Source organism: Diplotaxodon limnothrissa, linkage group LG20 (assembly GCF_057381915.1).
Source record: "Diplotaxodon limnothrissa isolate DT_005_m linkage group LG20, D_limnothrissa_male_GT1.1, whole genome shotgun sequence".
Lineage (NCBI taxonomy): Eukaryota > Metazoa > Chordata > Actinopteri > Cichliformes > Cichlidae > Diplotaxodon > Diplotaxodon limnothrissa.
Genome location: NC_140615.1, coordinates 3,781,019 through 3,801,016, shown reverse-complemented (window position 1 = coordinate 3,801,016; position 19,998 = coordinate 3,781,019). Strand labels below are relative to the sequence as shown.

The following is a 19,998-nucleotide window of genomic DNA, read 5'->3' as shown; positions in this document are numbered from 1 at the left end:
AACTGGCAGCAAAGCATGTTACACAGGGAGGTTACCTATGTTGTAAATCAGAGACTTGCTTTGACAGGAGGGCTGAGGTAAAGCTCTTCATCCTCTTTAGGCCTCATGCCTTTTAAACAAGGCCTTTTCAGGTCACCAGATCTATTTAAAATGCTAACTTTAAAAGCTGCCAGTCTGTGTTGCTCGTCTCACAATCACACGTGAACTGGTCTAAGGAGGGGAAGAGGTCTTACACCTGCCAAAACGAGACTGGAATGAGACAGCAGCACTTGTTAGGATTTGGCTTTTGCAAAGGAAAAACGAATTATAGACATCGGCACATTTCAAACTATGTGCACGCAGTTTTGTGTGCATACATAATGTGTGTACACCCGGAAAAGCGCTTTCAGTGTTTCGCACATCTGTCGAAGGTAACGTTACTGCAAATGAACTCTAAGCTGCTCGTGGTTTATGCATTGTTTTTTTTGAAAAACGTTATCCCCCTTTAACTACAACAACAAACACCTGTCTGCTCAATCTGAACCTATATATGTGGCTACGGAAAATAATTGTGTGAACTGTGTTCATTTCGTGTGTATGATAACAACATTTACATTTTTCTGTTTAAGATAAGGGATCTCTGCTGCAGGCCTGACACCCAGGTGTGACCAGAGTCAGCGGGGGTTCCAATGGCTGCTGCAAATGACGACCCACACCTGGGCAGTGGCCCATCTGACGACTCAGAGATCCTCCTGGATGACTCTGACTCGGGCAGTGTGCTTTCAGACGACTCCGTGCTTCCCATCTATGAAAGGGACGGAAAATCAACAGAGCCGGCTAAAACATTGTACGAGGCCTGTGCCAAGAATGACACTGCATCCCTGCGCAGCATCATGGAGAGAGGAGTCACAAAAGATGAGGTCATGGAGCTAGACATCAATGGCAGGGTGAGATAAATGTCACTTCTCATTTTTTCCACACAGGTACTATGACAATGACTTTTTTTCTTTTTTTTTTAAATCAATTAATGAAGAAAGGTAACCTCAGCATCTATAATAGGCCTATTTATTTATATCTTCTTCCCCTCAGAATGGGCTGATGCTGGCTGTGTCCAAGGGTTTTGTGGACATCGTCGCCTTGCTTCACACATGCCCATTAATAGACATCAACCATCAAGACAATGATGGCAACACTGCTGTCATGATTGCAGCCCAAGCAGGTACATCTGAAGACATCAGATGACTTCAACATCAATTCCTAAGCTGATCATAGAATATTAACATAACATAATCTTTTCAATCCAGGCTTCATCACCATCCTGAACTATATCCTTAACTACTACCCTTGTGTGGACACTGAGATCAGGGACCCCCGTGGGTTCACAGCTCTCATCAAGGCAGGCCTACAAGGCAGAGAAGAGTGTGTCTCCGCATTGCTAATGCATGGTACGTCTAGATGTCTTTCTACATCAAATCTTCTAACAATGTCCCTCACCTGTGACCGAATGTCAAGCCCACATGGAGAGTCAGGATGTACACCTCAGATGTAGAGGATTTGGTTTGGTGTGATTGCAATTAAACTCTTATAGGTATAACAAATCTATTAATGTCCTATATATGTAATATAGAGGGCAAAGCCGGACATCCGATCTGTCAACTAATCTGGTTTTTTTTCTGGACTACAGAGATTAGTCCTGTATGAACTGTGCAGGGACACATTTAAGAAAGCTCTGTAATAATTCAGTCCACGTTCTATTTAAAGTTTAATGATGTCAGACATTAATCTATAATCCATCTGTGTTCATAGTGTGCAACAAAAATATCTGTGTGTATATTTGGTCAGTTAAAGCCTTGATTATTTGCCAAGTAGACTTCCAAAGTCTCCTGAGTAGACATGACTAAGCGTCTTCAGCCAGAAATTGGTTAAACCTGGGATGTCAAACTCATCTTACACTGTGGGCCACATACAGCCAGTTTGATCTCAGGTGGGCCAGATCACCTCAGTTACTTCAGTTTTATTTATTGTTTACTTTTATAGTATACCCTCTGTCAGTGTAAAGACGTTTAGCAACATAAGCAACATAAAGAAATGTTGCTGTAGTAAATAAAGAAATCTCTCAGCATGACTCTTTGGGTTTATATTGTAAAAAACAAATGTGTAAATAGCAGAAAAACACCAGAGGTTTTTGTTATTTCGTTGTTTTTCTATTACTTAATTACTGTAATATAATATGAAAAGGTGTAAAACTTAAAAATAAAAAAATAATGCAGTTAAAAAAAAAGTATTCCCAGCTATTTTTGTCCCATCTCACCATACTGATGCTTGCCATCTACCTAATAACCTGTGCTCCAAAAATCACCACATGGTGGTGTTGTTACGCTGAGTTGACGGCAGTTGATTTCCTCCCACTCAACATTTCTACTGTTTTCTCTCCTCGGTGTGCAGGTGCAGATATCAATGCAGTCGACCTCGTCCAGGGGAAAGGTCTAAAGGACTGGGTTCTTAGGACAGGAAGGTTTGAGACTCTGAACAGACTGCGTTGCCTGCAAACTCGTCCTATTGCAGAACAGTTCTGTGAAAGCTACATTCCTGAGTGGCCTGAGCTAAAGCTACTGGTGGCAAAGGCCACTGCAGCCAAAACAGCAGGTCAGAAGCTGAGGCAGCGCTTAAAAGACAGTCTTAGTTTCAGCTTCCCACATGACCCCCAAGACAATGGGGTCATGGACCACATGGTGCGGATGACTACAAGCATCCACAGCCCCTTGATAGCTACTGGTTGCCGTCCACTCTGTCCCACCAGCCCCCCAGAGATTGGCAAGCGACGATTTGCTGTACCGGAACTGCTTGACAAGCACAGCAGCAAGGAACTGGAGGAGAGCATGGTGTCTCACAGTAATGGCTCCATCACTTCAGCTTCACCTGTGTCGGCCACCTCTGTATCACTGACCTCTTGCTGCCAAGACTCAGAGTGCAGGCAAAGCTCACCAACAGGTGGCATGAAAAGCTTCATCCCCCGCAGCATGGCACACAGAAACAGCATCTTCCCCTCAGACTGCATTCCCAAAATTGAAGTTACAAAATCTGGGGAGCGCACTCCAAAGAAGGAGAAAAAGAACAAAAGGCAAAAGGGTTACCTGGAACCTCCTGTCTGGAAGTACAAGGAAGCCAAGGAGGAAAAAAATAGAGAGAAGAAAAAGCAAGAAAAGGAAAAAGAGGAACAGAAAAAATCCAAGGGGTCCAAACGTTCATGAAGTGAAAACGCCCATTTTTTTCTTTCTAGCAAAACAGTTCTGAAGTGAGCAGCTGACAAGGGAAACACATGGGTGAACCTTGATCTGGAAAATGCACTGGATAGCTTTTTTCAGCATCTTTGTACAAGCTGAAAAATTATGCTAACCAAATAGAATCTGGTTTTCCAGAGACTGTGGTTTACTGGTTTCCTGTCTGAAAGGGTGAATTGTTTTTTTGAGGATGCAATTACACTGACTGCACACACCTGCGATGGTGTTATTTTTCTCTATAAAAGGATTTTACCCATCTTCATTTCATGAACAACTTCTCAGTAGCGTGCCATTGTGGTATTTCACTGCAATATAACCAAATAGCCCATAGCCAACTGTATGTGATCAGATGCCTTCAGGGAATGTATCAAAGTCACATTTAATCAAAGACCGTGAAAGGCCAAAAAAAAACCACAAAAAAAATAATAATTTAAGCTACAAATTAAAGGAAAAAATCAGTGAGAAATGCTCCATCATGGAATAATTATGATGACTCGGAACACTGATTTCTATCCCCTCTTAGACCTGAAATATACTCCCTTACAGACTTGTGCATGGCAGCTGCAGAAACCATGAACAAGTAGCTGCTCTTATTATTTTACTTTCTCTTCTGCTTGAAGGAAGAATGCACAGTTTGTGCAGTAGCAGTATTACAACAAACCAACTACTACAGATGTTTTTTAGTTTGTGCCGTATGGAAAGCACAAGTGTGTTATCTATGGTTCAGTTCCATTAAGCGTCTCAGTGAGCCATGACAAGGACCCAGCATCCCCTGAGTGGAGGTTTAATACACTATTAATGTCTCTTAAAAAGGTATACTGGAGGCATATGTGAACATCTGCAAGGACTCTCCCTGATAATCAAAGCAGTCACTGCAACCTTGCAGATTCCAAAAGTATCAAATGTGTACAGAGACAAGTAACCCCAAGCCATGCCTGCAAAATGTAACTGCAAGGACTAAGGGTTCAGGTTTTCCTTTAATTTGTCATCTTTTCTGTGATTCTTTTGCTCTTTTTTGTGTTTTGCTGTGTCACGCAAATGATGTGAGTGTGATACTATAAAAGGAACAGAGCCATCTCTGAAGCATCTTCTTTCATACTGGAAAACAATGCTCAGTGGGATGCAAATAGAAATCTTCAGCCTGCTGCTTCATATTGTTTGTTTCATCGATTATTATTTGAAAACGAGTACTGTTGCTATTCAGGGAAATATACAATAAGCATATTATTATCATCAGAATAACAAACTGCATATTCAAGAACAGAAACCTGTTGTGGACTATAGCTTAATTTTGGGATTTTTTAAATTATTCTCTTTATAGATAAACGAACTAAAATAATAAATAATAAATCATGCATTTAACTGCAATAAATATCCCAAATACAGCTAAATATGTTTAATTGTGTTCTCTGAAAACTATATATAATTAGATACATTGTGGTGAAAATTTAGACAATCATTTCTGGGGTCATTTAAAGTCAAAACAAGAGATGCAAAAAGCTCAGGTCTTCAACATCTTTATAAAGTCTGTAAAACTGAAACTGTGTCTGCGTGTTCGTGTGTGTGTGTGTGTGTGTGTGTGTGTGTGTGTGTGTGTGTGTGTGTGTGTGTGTGTGTGTGTGTGTGTGTGTGTGTGTGTGTGTGTGTGTGTAAGTTTGGAATAAACTGACTGACCTTTGCAAAGGTTTGTGTGTTGGTCTTTATTACTGACAAAATATTAGTGTTTGGTGTCATCACATAGTGACCATTTGGCAATGGCAATTTAATTTCTGCAGTGATTTGATTACACTTTAACTACATGTGTTTTACGTAAAAGATAAACACATATGTAGGCCTATTGTGCCTGCTATTCAACAGTATTAATGAGCAAGTCAAAAATGTCCTCTTTATCATCAATTTGCTTTCAGAAACTGTGAAAAAGGTCTGTGTTAAAATCATATCACGCTTGATGTAATGTTGATTATTAAACACATAGAGACTCAATATGTTTAACGTAAAAATATTTTTAAACTACCCTGATCTACTATGCCTTAATAAAATAGAAATTAAATACAATCCTGTGAGAATAAAAAGGATTTAAGTTTGTTTTTGACTGTAGACAGAGTTAGAACTGACCTGAGGTCAGCAGCCAGCTTGTTCCAAACCAGAACCATAAGCAAACTGGGATTTAATTCTGGGAATAGTGGTGATTTGGCGATGCATAGTACTTGAACAGGAAAAGAATTCAAGGTTACCTTCGTAACAGTTCTTTTATACGGGTACGTTCCCCTTCTTGCAGTTTTGTTTCATGAAAAATATAGAAGGGACTCACCGCCAGGGCAACATTTTCCTGCCTGATCTGCATGTGACTGACGAGCCCCGTGTCGTAACCTTGATCACACTTTCACAATGAAGTTAAATAGATTTTCTTAAGCAAGCCCGTGATGCACTCGCTGCAGTGGCACTGCATGACTTTTGAACTCTGACCTGTAATCTTTTAATCCGCTGTGCAATATCGTTACACAACAATTAGCTTTCATGGGTGATAACATAAAATCAATCTTATCTTATGCCTAACAAACTGATTGTGTTTTATATGACTCATTTTGAAGATTATTGAGCAAGCAATGAACTAGCAGCTAAACAGAAAAACAAAATCGGAACATTGTCACGTTTGTGGCTAACTTCCCCACCTCAGAGGGGAACTTGAGGTCAGGCTTAAAATAAGTACCTCTCTAGAGTTCACTGAAAGAACAACACTCTTGCCATGTCTATGCAGACTCAAGCAGTAAACACACATCTTTATACACATAAACTGGGTCAGGGTGTTTGGATTGTTCAGCAGCAAAACTCTCAGAACGCAGTACCACCCTGTAAAGGCAACTATGACCAAAGTTAACACAACATTTTAGCTTATGTGTTGTGTGCACCATGCTGTCTGTGGCTAAGTTATTGGCTGTTCAAAGATATAAATGAGCAAGTCAAAAAGGTCATTTCTTTATCAACAATTTGCTTCTTTTTTTTAAATCAACTAACACTTCCTGTACTCTAGATTATTCAAAAAACAGACTCTTTAAGAAAATCCCAGAGGAAACAAGCTCTTCAAACCTCTGGGATTAGTGGGAAAGAAAATATAACTGCTGAATTCAAAAAGAACAATTTGCTCTCTTCTACATGACAGCTGATGTGAGAGCTTCCAGCTGTGTCTGCTGCCGTAAGCCAAAAAGGAGAGATTATGACGCCTGGGAACCAGGAGGGGAATTCATATTACAGACATGAAGACATCTCTCTCAGGCGCTGTTGAAGGAAGTAATGTCACACAGTGCAGCCTCTCTGGCAGCAATGTATTTGCCACTTAAGACACACAATGACTGCTGACCACAAATATGCTGTACCCAGCTTGAGTGGACATGTAACCCACACAGTAATTCCCACCACATACATTAGACATCCAGAGAAGCAGGATATATTTCTTAAAGGAAACATATGTCTTAAGGTCACCTTCCATTAACAATTTGTTTTGCTCATTGCTACTTAAAGTTTGACTTGCATGACGCATAAAGATGCATATGCAGAGTTCAACATGTCTGTTAACTCTCAACACTCAAGCGATCAAGGTGCCCCATTGTCCAAACAACCCTGAAAGCACTGAGTTCGTCCACAATCTGCTCTAGTTGTTCATTGTCAAATCATGTTTTTCACCATATCTCTGAATCTCGAGCTAGGTTTGCTAGCCATTGTTCTCTGAAAAACATTACAATGTGGTAATTAGAAGTGAAAATGATGATAAAATCAAGCATGTTCATATTTTCCCTTTGCATTCTTTTTTTGCCAAAACAACCAGTTTCATAAAGCCTTGCTTTTTTAAACTGTTTATCCATGTTGGGGTCAGGGCCTATCACAAATACAAGCGTTGGTGATACACTCTGGACAAGCCAACAGTGTAACACAGAGCTAACACAGAGAAACCATGCAAGAAAACATTTACTCATCACTGATGAGTTTAAAATTAACCTGTCTTTCGACTGTAGTAGGAATCAAGGGTAATCCATGCAGGCACAAGGAGAACATGCAAAGGTGACACAGAGAGGCCTCAGCCAGCTGATTGTTCCATGCTGTGAGGTGACAGTACATAACAAACCATGTTTTAGCAGCTAAAGAGTCACATATTTCTGTCAGAAATTAGCAGAGACCAAAACAGAGTAATGCATTTTATCATATGGATCGCCATGACCCTGAAACCTCCCTTAGTTATACTGCAATAGGCCCAGGCTGCTGGGTTTCTTGTGTCTCTTTTGTCCCATCTCCCTCTATTTCTTCTCACCGCCCCTTCCTGATCCTGGTTCTATCTTCCTGTTAAAAAGCAGCTTTGCCTTTCGCCAGGTGCTTGCTCGTAGGGCGCTATTGCTAACTGTTGTATGGCCTTTACCTTACAATATAAAGCTTAGGGTGACAGTAGCTTTGATGCTATATAAATGAAACTGAAATTTAATAAAAATTACATATTTCAAAGATAGATGTATACACTAGTTGCAGGACAGTAGCATAGCTTGAAAACTTTCTAATGTGTGGCTGTTGTAGTGACAGCCTGTTTGTGCTGCCACCAGGTGGACAGGAAATCATGCATTAAATATTGAGTATTCACAGACTGCTCAACAGAAGAAGTGCTGGACCTGATATTTACATTTTTGACAAGGTTTTTTGAATTGGTTGTTGCAAGAAAACAGACACACCAGACATCTGTTACATGAAATGTATTGAGAACAGTCTGATCTCAAGTTTAGGATAAACCCTGCAGTGGCTTCTGAACTCTTGCAAAAGCAGAATTTTGATTTTTAACAGCTGATAAAATAGATAAATAAGCGCTAGCTTCTTCTTGGCTTCACTTGCAATAATATTATTGTATCATAGAGGGGCCTTTGAAGCGCATTCCTTTCGGTGCGGCGCAGACACAGGGGAAAAGGAAAATGAGAGGTTTAGCAAGCAACAGGAAAACCGCTATGAGAACACATTCCAGGCCGAGCAGACCCTGTGCGGTGGGACAATAAGGGGTGGGACAGAACTGTATACTATTTAAAAATCTGCAATCTTGGCTTTAAATCAGGAACGCAGACAAGACCCAAAGTGTTCTTACTTAGTGAGTAAGTAGAGGACTCGGTGGGGAACAGCCAGAAAGCGGAAGGAGTGTGGTTCCAAAAAGACGGCGGTTTGTGTTCTCGGTTTATCAGCGCAGATTTGGACCGAGATGAGATAGTTACAGCTTGTCCCCCTGTCAGGACTCAACCAGCTGCCTTTTCATTTTCACTTCTGCCACGCTGCCACCCTTCTTCCTTTTTTTCTTTTAAGAAGTGTGTGTATTTACGATTTTTAACTTTAATTCGAGGGGGCCGTGAAGGGGTGAAGGAAAAAAAGGACGTACTTTTCTCAAAAACGTCGTTTAGTCGTCATCGAAGCGGCGAAGGATGAGAGTTGTGAGGGGAAACATCTGCATTAGGGCCGTGTAGACGGAGGGAAAATGAAGCTGTTGGCATTGTAAAGCTTTCTTCTACCTATCGTTGACAAAACTTGGACCAATGAGAAGCGCTTGGAGCCGTCTTTGATATGGGAGACGTGAGGCGTTTACATCTGTCAAGTTAAAAAACACAAAAACAACACGAGCAGAAACAGGTAATGGTCGTGGGTTTGTTTTCTTTTTATTCTGTTCACTGAACTATTATTATGAATCTTGTAGCACTGTAACACTGTAACACCGGATTAAAAGTTACCTTTTGACAGCGGCTTACATCAATCCACGTGTTTCCAGATGTGAACAGGTGTCAAATGGCCTGATCTTCAAGTCAGAATTAACAGCATTTACAGATTTTAACTGCGGTATTTGTTTCTTATTACTCGCCGTGTTTTTGTTATCATAGCTAATCTGTTATATTGTGGCACAGGACACGGTGAACTACCTTTATTTATTTCTATGTAACTGAGCACTACGCACAATTTAAATAGCCCACAGCAAAAATTGTGGTCTAGTAGACTTGATTTTAGAGGTGCTTACTTTTCCCTGCCCTGCGTGTGTTACGTGTCAAATGTGGCTTGTTGTGGTATTTTATTATCTGTGTCAGTCCTAAAACTCAAGTAGTGGTCACTCTGTAGTTGTTTCATACTTTAAACATAAGGATTTAACATATCCTATGTTTTATATCTTATAAATATGAGAAACATTCATCTCATTCGTAGGCCCATTTGAAGTAGTTAAACAGCATTCACTGACCACCTACGTCATTTAATTGTATCACTGTATTGCAATTTTATTTCAATGTAACATTGATAGAAAACATCGGTCCACTTCCTAAACTTAAAAAGAAAGAGTGCTTTACTGATAGTATCTTTGCACACTTACTAAAAACACAGATTTTCTTTCATACACAGGGTTTATTCTTCACGCATGGCTATTTTTACCCAAATAAGGATGTGGGTACTTCCTGAACTACTGGCATATGCCTTGTGACCTTTTTTTTCTAACAAATCTTTTAAGGTGAAAAGTCCATTCATTTTGAAGTGTGCAGAATGTGACATTTGCTTACAAAGATTTACACACATCCACACACAGGAAGTGTCTTTTGGCTGCAGCTCATTGTAAAAGTGACACAGGTTCTTTCCAAGTGGGTGCTGTTGCTGATCTCTTCAGGGTGCATCACTCATACCAAGATCTTCATGCATTTTTTTCCCTTCTTCTTCTTCTTGAGAAGCAAAGGCCACTCTCTGTGCACCGTATGTGTGAGGTACAATAATATTTCATTTGTCTTTTCCATTCTCTGACCAACGTCTATTGTAGGTATGCATGTTAGGAGCACTGAGTAAGCCATAAATCCTTCCAAGCTTGTCTTGAAAAGAAGGCACAGTGCTGCCAAGGTTACTGGCAGTTGATGACAATCACTGGATTACACGCAAAGGTTAAACGTTAAAATGACTGAATGTGATGTTTAAGCTGAGAATAAAAGCTTTTACAGTAACTCTGCTTAAAGTTACTTTCCTCCATTTTTTTTGGGCGGGGGGGGGGGTGAAACGAGGCCCAGCAGAAAGGAAGTTTGAGACTCCTTTGCTGTTCCTCCCAATCCAGCTCTTAACTACACCGTCATCGCGATGGAATGAGAGATCTGTCTCTCTGTAGATGACAGGAAGCGATGTCAGTGGATCTTTTCCCCTGTGTAGTTTTAGGACAGAATGGAGACAAACAGGAGAGAGCTTAGAGAGGAAGTTTGCTGGAGTATAAAGTTAGGCTGCCCACGATTGAGGTTGTGATTACTGCACTCTCATATTAGGACCCAGTGCATGGTAAAATTATATCCAGTTGTCAGTTGTCCACCGAGAATAAGAACATTGTGTAGGAGTAGTTGTGTTTATCCTATTCTTCTCCTGGACCCACAGATTTAACACAGTTTACATTCAGTCTGAGTGATTCAGGAAGTGCGCTTTGCTGTTTGGTAGAATATAGCTTGTGGTTTTAGTGTGCCAGAGCTGTGTGCAGCGGGTTGTTGTGCACTGAGCTTGAACCCTAGATGCAAAGAATGTATAAAGATCATTTTAGTGTGATATTTTTAACCAATAGGAAACAGAAATATCTTAACTTAGCATAAGTTTCATGTTTGATTTGACACTTTGATAAGTATAGGAAACTTTAAAGAAGATCTTCCGTAGAATTGAAGGAAAGATGCACTTAAATGCGAGCCAAGCATATATAAATATTCATCTTTATTTTTTACCCATCTGGTTTCTCATCAGTGACATTTGACACGATTTGATGGAATCACCAAAGTGACTACATCCTGTAAAATATGTGGCTTGATGTGCCAAATTTAAAAGCGGATATCCGTGGTTTTTAGCAGACATGTGAAAGTTCTGCTGCCACACATCCAAAGTTCAACGGTTAACTGCTATGAGACATGTGCAGTTGGATAGATTTTTTTTTTTTCTGTAATCCCCTTTTTTAAAGCATAACTTCTGTGTAATTTACACAGTGTGCCAGCATGTGCAAGTGTGTGCAACTTAGATTTTTCTGCAGCTACAATTTTGAGATGCTGTGAAGGCTTAAAGTTGAAAAAAGGGGAGCTGTGCGCCTGTTATTAAACACCAAAGACTTGAAGTGAGCCTTGAACTAATGCTGAGTGATGTGGCTCCTGCAAAATCACCCTTGCTTTGTCTTTGAGACTTCAATCTGAGAGCTTTTCTTTTACAATTCTCACAGCAGAGTGTGCCACAGTTTGAACATTGACTTTTGGTGATTCCTAGTGTAGCTACAGTTTATCGTGTTACATAAACATCTCACGTGAAAGCAGCCAGTAGTAAATGCTTAATTAATTAAAGAGAAGGGAAACAGAAAACAGTCTGATTATTAGAATTATTCGTGCAAACAACACTGAATGAGTGACTGCCGTTATCTGCTGAGTTGGGTTAGAAACCTTTTAAATCTCATGTTTATTTAAAACAAATACACTCACCACCCATACTAACAAGTTACTGATTGTTAGTATCAAATTGGACTGCCTTTTGCCTTCTGAACTGCTTTAAGCATTTTGTAGCAACGATTCAACAAGGTTCTGGAAGCACTGCTCACAGATTCTGGCCCATATTGACACGATAGCATCACACAGTTGCTGGGGAATTGTTTGCTGCATGTCCAAGATGCAAATCACAACATCCAAGAGGGAATCCCCTTGACTGAGATCTGGTAACTGTGAGATGATCAGAGCTTTGTGACATGGCACGTTATCCTGTGGGAACTGGATTCGCTGTGGTCATGAACGGTATTGACATGATCAACAAATACGCTTTCTGTAACTGACCCTACCACCTGAATGCTACGGCAGAAATCAAGACTCATTAGACCAAACAGCATTTTTCTCATTTTCTGTTGTCCAATTTTTACCTGGTGTGGTCTTCTGCTGCGGTTGTCCATCTGCTTCAAACCAATGTGTTGTCCATTCAGAGATGCTCTTTTGCATAACTGATTGTAGCGAGTGGTTATTTGAGTTACAGTTGCGTCTTGTCGGCTTCAAACAGTCTGTCTATTTCTGTCTGACCTCTGGCATCAAGAAGACATTTTTGCCCAGATACCGGGTCCATATTTTCTCTTTTCTTGGACCAGTCTCTGTAAACACTAGAAATGGATGTGTGGGAAAATCTTAGTAGATCAGCAGTTTCTGAAATGCTTAGACCAGCCAGTCAGGCACCAACAACCGTGTCACGCTCAAACCACTTAAATCACCTTTCTTCCCCATCCATTCTGATGCTTGACTAGAATTCTAGCGGGTCATCTTGACCATCTTGACTATGTGCCTAAATGCACTGATTTGCTGCCATGTGACTGGCTGATTTGAAAGTTCAAACCTTAGCATCCATGATGGTATGCTGTCTATTAATATACATACCTGAACATCTGTGAACATCTGTAACCTTAATATACAACATACCAATTTTGGATAAACATATACTATGACAAGCTGAAGCATGGCACTCTAGTAAAAGAGTCCAGGTAATGAACTGCACTTCAATTCTGTCACCCACTGAAAACGTTTAGCACATTATGAAATGAGACCTCAAACTGCTGATTTGCTGAAAATTGGTTTCCTCGGTAACAAAACACTTACATCATGTTGTTAAAAGAGGAGGTGATATGACAGAGCTAAACATGCCACTGCTCCAACATTTCCCAATGTGTTTCTAGAGTTCTAAATTAAAATTCACATTTCATCGTTTATTTCATATTTTGCAACTTTTAATAGTTTAATCTAACAGGTTTAAGTTCATCCTTGCTATCAACGTTAGAGGTCCGAGGAGCAAGAGAGGCTGACTTTTATGTGATGCCTTCTTATTGCGTGACTCTCAGCAGTGCAGCTCTAAACAATGAGCAGACCTGAGTCTCGCCGGCCAGCCGGGTGGGGCCACTCAATAGCAGGAAGCATAGCCATCAACATTTACTCTGCGACAGGGGCAGTCCTGGAGTCGGCGGGCTTGGAGCCTGGTTAGCACAGCGCAACACATAATCTGAGCACGCATACACAAACACTCTGAACAGCCTGCTTCCCCTAAGACCCCTTTTCCCACCCAATGCAATTACAACACAGGCAGACAGGCTGGGCCCTTTGACTGTTTGTTTTACCTCATTGCTTCCTCCTCAGAGTCTGAGCTTTAGCCCCTGTTCAGCCGCTGTTCAGTAACTGTATGCAAATTTAAGCGGAATTCATAATATTAATTACCCAACTGACTTTTTTTTTTACCTAAACCTTTGGATTTTGAGACAGCTCCTAATAATTAAACATCACCAATTGTTTTTTTCATTATGTAATTACATTACCTGGTAATATTTTTGGTAATATTTTGGTTTCCCTGCTTTTTCAGAGATGGGAAGCTCTGCTGTGCTCACAGGGTTGATAGCTGGAGTTATTTTGTGGACGTCTGCCATCCATGGAGGTGAGTTGGCGGTCGGATGTAGAAAATAATTTTCACTACTGTGAGGACATTCCCTTTGTTTCATTCAATTAAAGGTGCATTACAGAGTATTTTTGGTTCTGACGCTAAATCAGATTAGACTAATGTGAAGGGTCTGATTGCACTGCAGAACCCACTGAGAATGCGCCTCATAGGTATTGTTTTGCATCTGCAGCCTGCACATAGACTGGATGGCTCAGTCTGCTGGTTGTCATAAACATAAGTAGTTGTTTCCAGAAAGCAAGTTGAGACAAGAAGGCTGTGCAATACCTGTCAGATGTGAAATGGCAGAATAAACGGGTGCCTGGTGAAGGTAGTCAAATGCCAACTGCAGGGCTGGTTGAGCTATATCACAGCCTGTCTTCCTCTTAGCTTCCAAAAATGTTTGCAGCACCGTAAACTATTTATGGTTTCTGCAGAGTTCTGCTTGTTTTGGGTTTTTTATAACACATTTATAGCAAAAGGTGTTTTGTGGCTTTTCATGCACACATGCTACACTTTAACATTTAAAGTTATATGTTACCCTATCCATCCACTGAGTCCTTTTTAGTATCATAGTTCAAAAATATGACGATTTAAAATATAAAAAGTATCTGTTTATTTAGACCTTTCTATAACAACTATTTACTTAATTATATTTGAGGAGGTAGAGTTTAGAATTTTTACATTATCTTTCAAAACAAAGATGGAATACTTGAATTTCATGTGTTTTTGGCTTTGTTTTACTGGACGTAATTTGTGTTATTACATGACCCCCCATCTTCCAACTTGTTTCAGTGCTGATTTCATGTATTTTCCAGACACCACAGATGATGGGGATCTGCTGTGTGCCTGCAAAAATGACAAAGGCACATGTAAAAATGAAACGTGCAGGGGAAAACATTGTTTTTATAACTGGATGAAAGACGGATATGAGGAGTTGGGCTGTTTCAGTGAGGTCACCAAATTGCAGTGCCACTCCTCCTTGCCCAACTACTTTACGAAGTGCTGCAGAGAGGACTACTGCAACTCCAACTTCACAGTGCCTCCAAACATAAGTCAGTACCTAAAGCCTTTCCTTTTCAATACTGGAACATCACATTATCCAAGAAACAAAGAGCTAGTGTGTCCCTGTAAATAATGCTTTTGTCTTATTTCAGTTGGGCCTCTGGCTCATCTCCACAGTTCAGTTAACATCTAGCACTGTTTTGCACTTATATTACTGTAGCTTCCCTTTAGATAGCAGCTGGTTCCCCCTTGTGGTCAGTAAGAACATATCAATGTCATGCCACTTGAATTTTATCTCATGAGTTTAATCTTTTCAGTTTCTTTGTGTCTATATGTGTGTATGTTCCTGACTTCTTCTGTGTTTCCAGATGGGGACCCGACACCGACACCCCCAGAAGCTGGTTACCTAGCGCTGTGGATCTCCCTGTTCCTGCTGTTCTTATTTGTTATTGCCTGTGTCTTTGGCCTGATACTACTCCTGCGCTTCCGACGTGCAGCCCGCAGACTACAAGATGCTGAAGGCCATGATGTCAAAATACTCAAAGTCCCCAGTGGAGATGACCCCACATATGGCGTAAGAGACGTTTCATGGCTGACGTCAGACAGAATACAGGAAAACTTTCCTGTCTTTTAGTTGTTACGTGTGGATTTTAAATGCCTGCCTGTCTTCTTTTCTCTCACCAGAATATCTATGATGAGTTTTGTACATCAGGGAGTGGGACAGGGCTTCCATATCTTGTCCAGAGAACTATGGCCAGGCAGATCTCACTTGTTGAGTGTGTCGGTCAGTCTCATTTCTCTTCCTTTTTTTGAACACACAAGTAAAATTATATTCTGGAAATGTGGTCGAGCATGAAAATTGTATGGGATATAGAGATATTCATGACAGCTTGATGTCTTTACTTTTGTGTGTGTGTGTGTGTGTGTGTGTGTGTGTGGGTGTGTGTGTGCGTGTGTGCGTGTGTGTGTGTGTGTGTGCGTGTGTGCGTGTGTGCGTGTGTGTGTGTGTGTGTGTGTGTGCGTGTGTGCGTGTGTGTGTGTGTGTGTGTGCGTGTGCGTGTTGAGAAGTTTTTCTTTCTTTTAATTTTTGTTATATTTGCACGTTCAAATAAACTCTGTTCTATTTTATTCTATTCTATTTATTTGCAATTAATGATGTCACTTTGTTCGTAGGCAAAGGCAGGTATGGAGAGGTTTGGAGGGGAACGTGGATGGGGGAAAGTGTCGCCGTCAAGATTTTCTCCTCTAGAGATGAGCACTCCTGGTTTAGAGAGACAGAGATCTACAATACTGTACAGCTGCGACACGACAACATACTCGGTATGATACCAGTCCTTCGCCTCCAAAGAAAAGAAATTGCACCTTTAAGAAAAAACATTCAAACAGCAACATTTTCTCTGTTTGCTTTTGCTTTTTAGGTTTCATAGCCTCCGACATGACATCCAAGAATTCCAGTACCCAGCTGTGGCTCGTCACCCACTATCATGAGCTCGGGTCTCTTTACGATTTCTTGCAGTACAGCAGCTTGGACCCAGAGAGCTGCTTGAGGATGTGTCTGTCTGTGACCTGTGGCCTGGTCCACCTCCACACTGAGATTGTTAGCTCCCAGGAAAAACCAGCTATTGCCCACCGAGACCTGAAAAGCCGAAATATTCTGGTAAAGCGCAACGGACAGTGCTGCATCGCTGATCTCGGTAAGGTTTGCAAGGATATTCACAAAATCTGCTAACAGTTTATAGCAATGTGATTAGAGAAAGAGCTCTTTAAAGATGCATTTTGTAGTGTGTATTGTACTGTAAATTAAAAGCTTTTTCTGTGTTCATTCGTTCCTCAGGTTTAGCAGTGATACACTCTCAGTCCCATGACTACCTCGATATGGGCAATAACCCTCGCGTGGGGACCAAGCGCTACATGGCCCCTGAGGTGCTGGATGAAACTATCCGTGTGGATGTTTTTGAGTCCTATAAGCAAACTGACATCTGGGCTCTCGGGCTGGTCTTTTGGGAAATTACCCGCAGGACTCTTGTCAATGGTAGGTTAACAGTGATCTGTTTTTAATGTTATGCCTTTCCATCCATTAGCAGAAAAATCTGGCCTTAGATTAAACCTCAGGAAACAAATGTAGATATATATCCACAAATTTGTTATGAAGCTAATGCATCACACGAGCGAGCGTGTTAAAAACAAGTTCTTTGTCACACGTCTGTCTGCTTTTGTAGAGTATATAGAACAAGCAGCCAGTCCCATGTCTCTCAGCAGGCCAGTGTTTTTCTAGTCTGTGTCTGCCTCTGCTATCCTCTCTCATGATTAGCACTGCAGTAATTATAAACAGTCTTATCTGGTGTCAGCACTCACTTGTACATAGTCCAGATGCCCGTGCATGCAATTTTTATATGCAAGCACACAGCCATGCACCAATGACTGTGTGTGTGTGTATGCGTGTGTGTGCATGACTTCCAGATTTCCATCCCAATGTAGTCACCAGGGAGTTCATATCTCTCCCCGTTCTCTTGTTTAGCGAGACATGCTTTACAAAACTCCCACCGCAGCCTGTCTGAGTCTCTGAGTGTGCTCTTTCAGGCTTCATATGAAAACACATTTGTGTTCCGCAGATGTATGAAGAGATAACCCTCACAACAAGACACCTCACTGGGCTTTTAATTTGATAATTCTGACATCTTACTTTGCTTGATCACCCCACTGAATGACAAGAGGGGAACAAGTGATCCACTGTTTAACTTTGGGGTTTTTTTTAGGCATTGTGGAAGATTACCGTCCACCCTTCTTTGACCTGGTGCCCTCGGATCCCAGCTTTGAGGAGATGAAAAAGGTGGTGTGTGTGGACCAGCAGAGGCCCAGTCTGCACAACAGACTCCATTCTCACCCAGTAGGCTATTTGGCATAAACAGACACACACAAGTAGACATAAAAATGAACGCAAAAGTACAATTACATTTTGGAAATGTGGTGTTTTATATTTTTTCTGCCTTTTTAAGATATTGTCAGCCATCGTGAAGGTCATGAAGGAGTGCTGGTACCAGAACCCAACAGCCCGCCTTACAGCCTTGCGAATAAGGAAGACTCTCTCCAAACTGGACCACGACGACTTCAGCATTGAAAAACTGAAGCAGGATTTCTAGACTGAAACGAGGAAACTGGATTGAAAACACCAGAAGGGATTTTGCACCACATTCCAACAAATGAAGTGCATATCATTACCATATTTTGATCTAATCACTCACTCGGTGTCTGTATCATATTAAAACCATATGACTTTGTGTAGAAGCATCTAGAGCCTCTTGTACCAAATGTTATATTTTTTGCAAACGCAAACATTCATCCACCATGATACTTAATACCTCTATAAATGAGGGAGCTACATTTCAGTTAGTTCAGGTTTAGGCCAGTTATTTTTAATTATCACAAAACAGTTAACATAGTTTTGTACTCCTTGTCTAACTCTCTCATTGTTGTGACAGAATGGAAAATCATTCTCTTAGGTATAATGTGGATTTTCCCAAAATGACCAATGATCCTTAAAACCACAGATAAGACAGGAAATATGTAAGTATTTATACACTCAAATGAAAGTACATTACCTGTCCTGTAAGTATGTTTAACTTAACTAAACTAAGCATATATTATCTGCACATAAAAGCAGTGAGATATTTAGATGTAAATACATTTTTATGTAACAGAATTAAATTTGATGTCTTCTTTTGCAACCATATTGTAAATATGTTTCAGGAGAGATATTGTTTTCTACTATTCAGAAATGAGACTGTGTTAATGTTGCTTTAAAAAAAAATTTTTAAAAACAACTTTTTTCATACATTTTTGTAAGGCTAAAATGTACCATCACAACCACTATGATCAGTAAAGGAATTCACATACATGTAATAATGGATACCTTAAATAAAGAATTATATTTTGGAAATATTTCTGCTTTACGTTTTTTTAAGCACCTATTACTGCAGTTCTCACATTGACCAGCAGAGGTCATCAGACAAACAAGAATCCATACTCCTTACATGGGAGATTTGTGTAGTGTTTTGTTTGTTTATTTTATTTTATTTTATCTGCAGTGTATCTTAAAATTAAGATGAAAAAAATTCTTCATCAGATAATTAGAGAGTCTCTCTACAATTTGTAGGAGCTACATTTAAAAAGCTCTCATGTGACCTTCAGTGTATTGTTTGAATACATTTTCTCTGGGTCAAATGATTTAGTTGAGTAATAATTGCCTCAATATTCTCTCTGCTTTGGATTTCCTTTATGGAAATATTGAATGTGAGGACTTCTATTTCAAACTAATTTTTAGATCCTGTTACAAAAGGAGGAACATACATATATGAATACACACATACATAAAAAAAACTACACATAGAAAATATGTTGAAAGTTAAGCACTGGAGCAGAATGTCAAAAAGAATAAGAAATGTCCAATGGGAATTAAAACTGTGCAACAGTTTTAAAATGTTGCCTGGTCACTGGTGAAAATAAGACTTTCGGCTTCATCCCCTTTGCGTAATATTAGCATTCCAATGTTTTCTTTCTGCATCTGTCATGCTTGCTCTTTATCTGTTTATGTCTGTGTGTGTGTGTGTGTGTGTGTGTGTGTGTGTGTGTGTGTGTGTGTGTGTGTGTGTGTGTGTGTGTGTGTGTGTGTGTGTGTGTGTTGTCTGTCTTCCTAGTTGTTGAACAAATGCCAGTGAGATAATACTCCCTTGAAGTCCCAGTCTGTCTGGTCAGTCAGATGAGGAGCTGGTTATTTTTAACACTGCAGGGGGTTGTTGAAGTATCAGAGAGGCCAAGCTGTGTGTCAGTGAGTGCAGAAGCCCATCTCACATCTCCCTGTGTTTTCCTCCTCTGTGTATTCCTTTTCACTGTGGGATCATTCCCAGTGGCTCTGTAGAGACAGGAGAGATTTGTTCAGCAGACAATGCCCGCTGAAGAAATGTGCAGATAAATTGGACAGGGCCGATAATGGACAGATATAAAGCCACAGAGGAGGCTGTGCAGACACAGTTAGGCTCAAGGATAGATCAGTGAGAGTGCTAGTAAGAGGACAGGTGATAAAAGCAGGCACAGAGAAAGTCCCTAATGCACCTGGTTGCAGCCTGGCTCACCTCTTCCTGAGCTACATTCTCAGCTGGAGGCAGATGAATGTATTAGTATAGACAGGTTTGGTCCCTGAGGAGAGACAACAATCCTGAATAGAGCTGGACCAAAACACCTTGTGCTATCTTTGGATGCACGATTATTTTACACTTTCGGACTGGAAATTGCAAAC

General features: G+C 40.5%; 2 protein-coding genes across 2 annotated transcripts; both read left to right on the top strand.

The window, feature by feature from the left end:
- The first annotated feature begins 668 nt into the window (after positions 1-668).
- On the top strand, positions 669-3,230 carry ankrd33aa (ankyrin repeat domain 33Aa). Its single transcript, XM_085345308.1, has 4 exons — positions 669-926; positions 1,069-1,198; positions 1,284-1,424; positions 2,425-3,230. Exons 1-4 carry the CDS (start codon positions 669-671, stop codon positions 3,228-3,230), a joined length of 1,335 nt encoding a protein of 444 aa, XP_085201434.1.
- Positions 3,231-8,352: 5,122 nt separating this feature from the next.
- On the top strand, positions 8,353-18,335 carry acvrl1 (activin A receptor like type 1). Its single transcript, XM_085345358.1, has 10 exons — positions 8,353-8,906; positions 13,629-13,700; positions 14,519-14,755; positions 15,074-15,279; positions 15,390-15,489; positions 15,879-16,025; positions 16,124-16,399; positions 16,540-16,737; positions 17,462-17,592; positions 17,702-18,335. The coding sequence occupies exons 2-10, from the start codon at positions 13,631-13,633 to the stop codon at positions 17,843-17,845; spliced, it is 1,509 nt and encodes a 502-aa protein (XP_085201484.1). The 5' UTR covers positions 8,353-8,906; positions 13,629-13,630; the 3' UTR covers positions 17,846-18,335.
- The last annotated feature ends 1,663 nt before the right edge of the window (positions 18,336-19,998 follow it).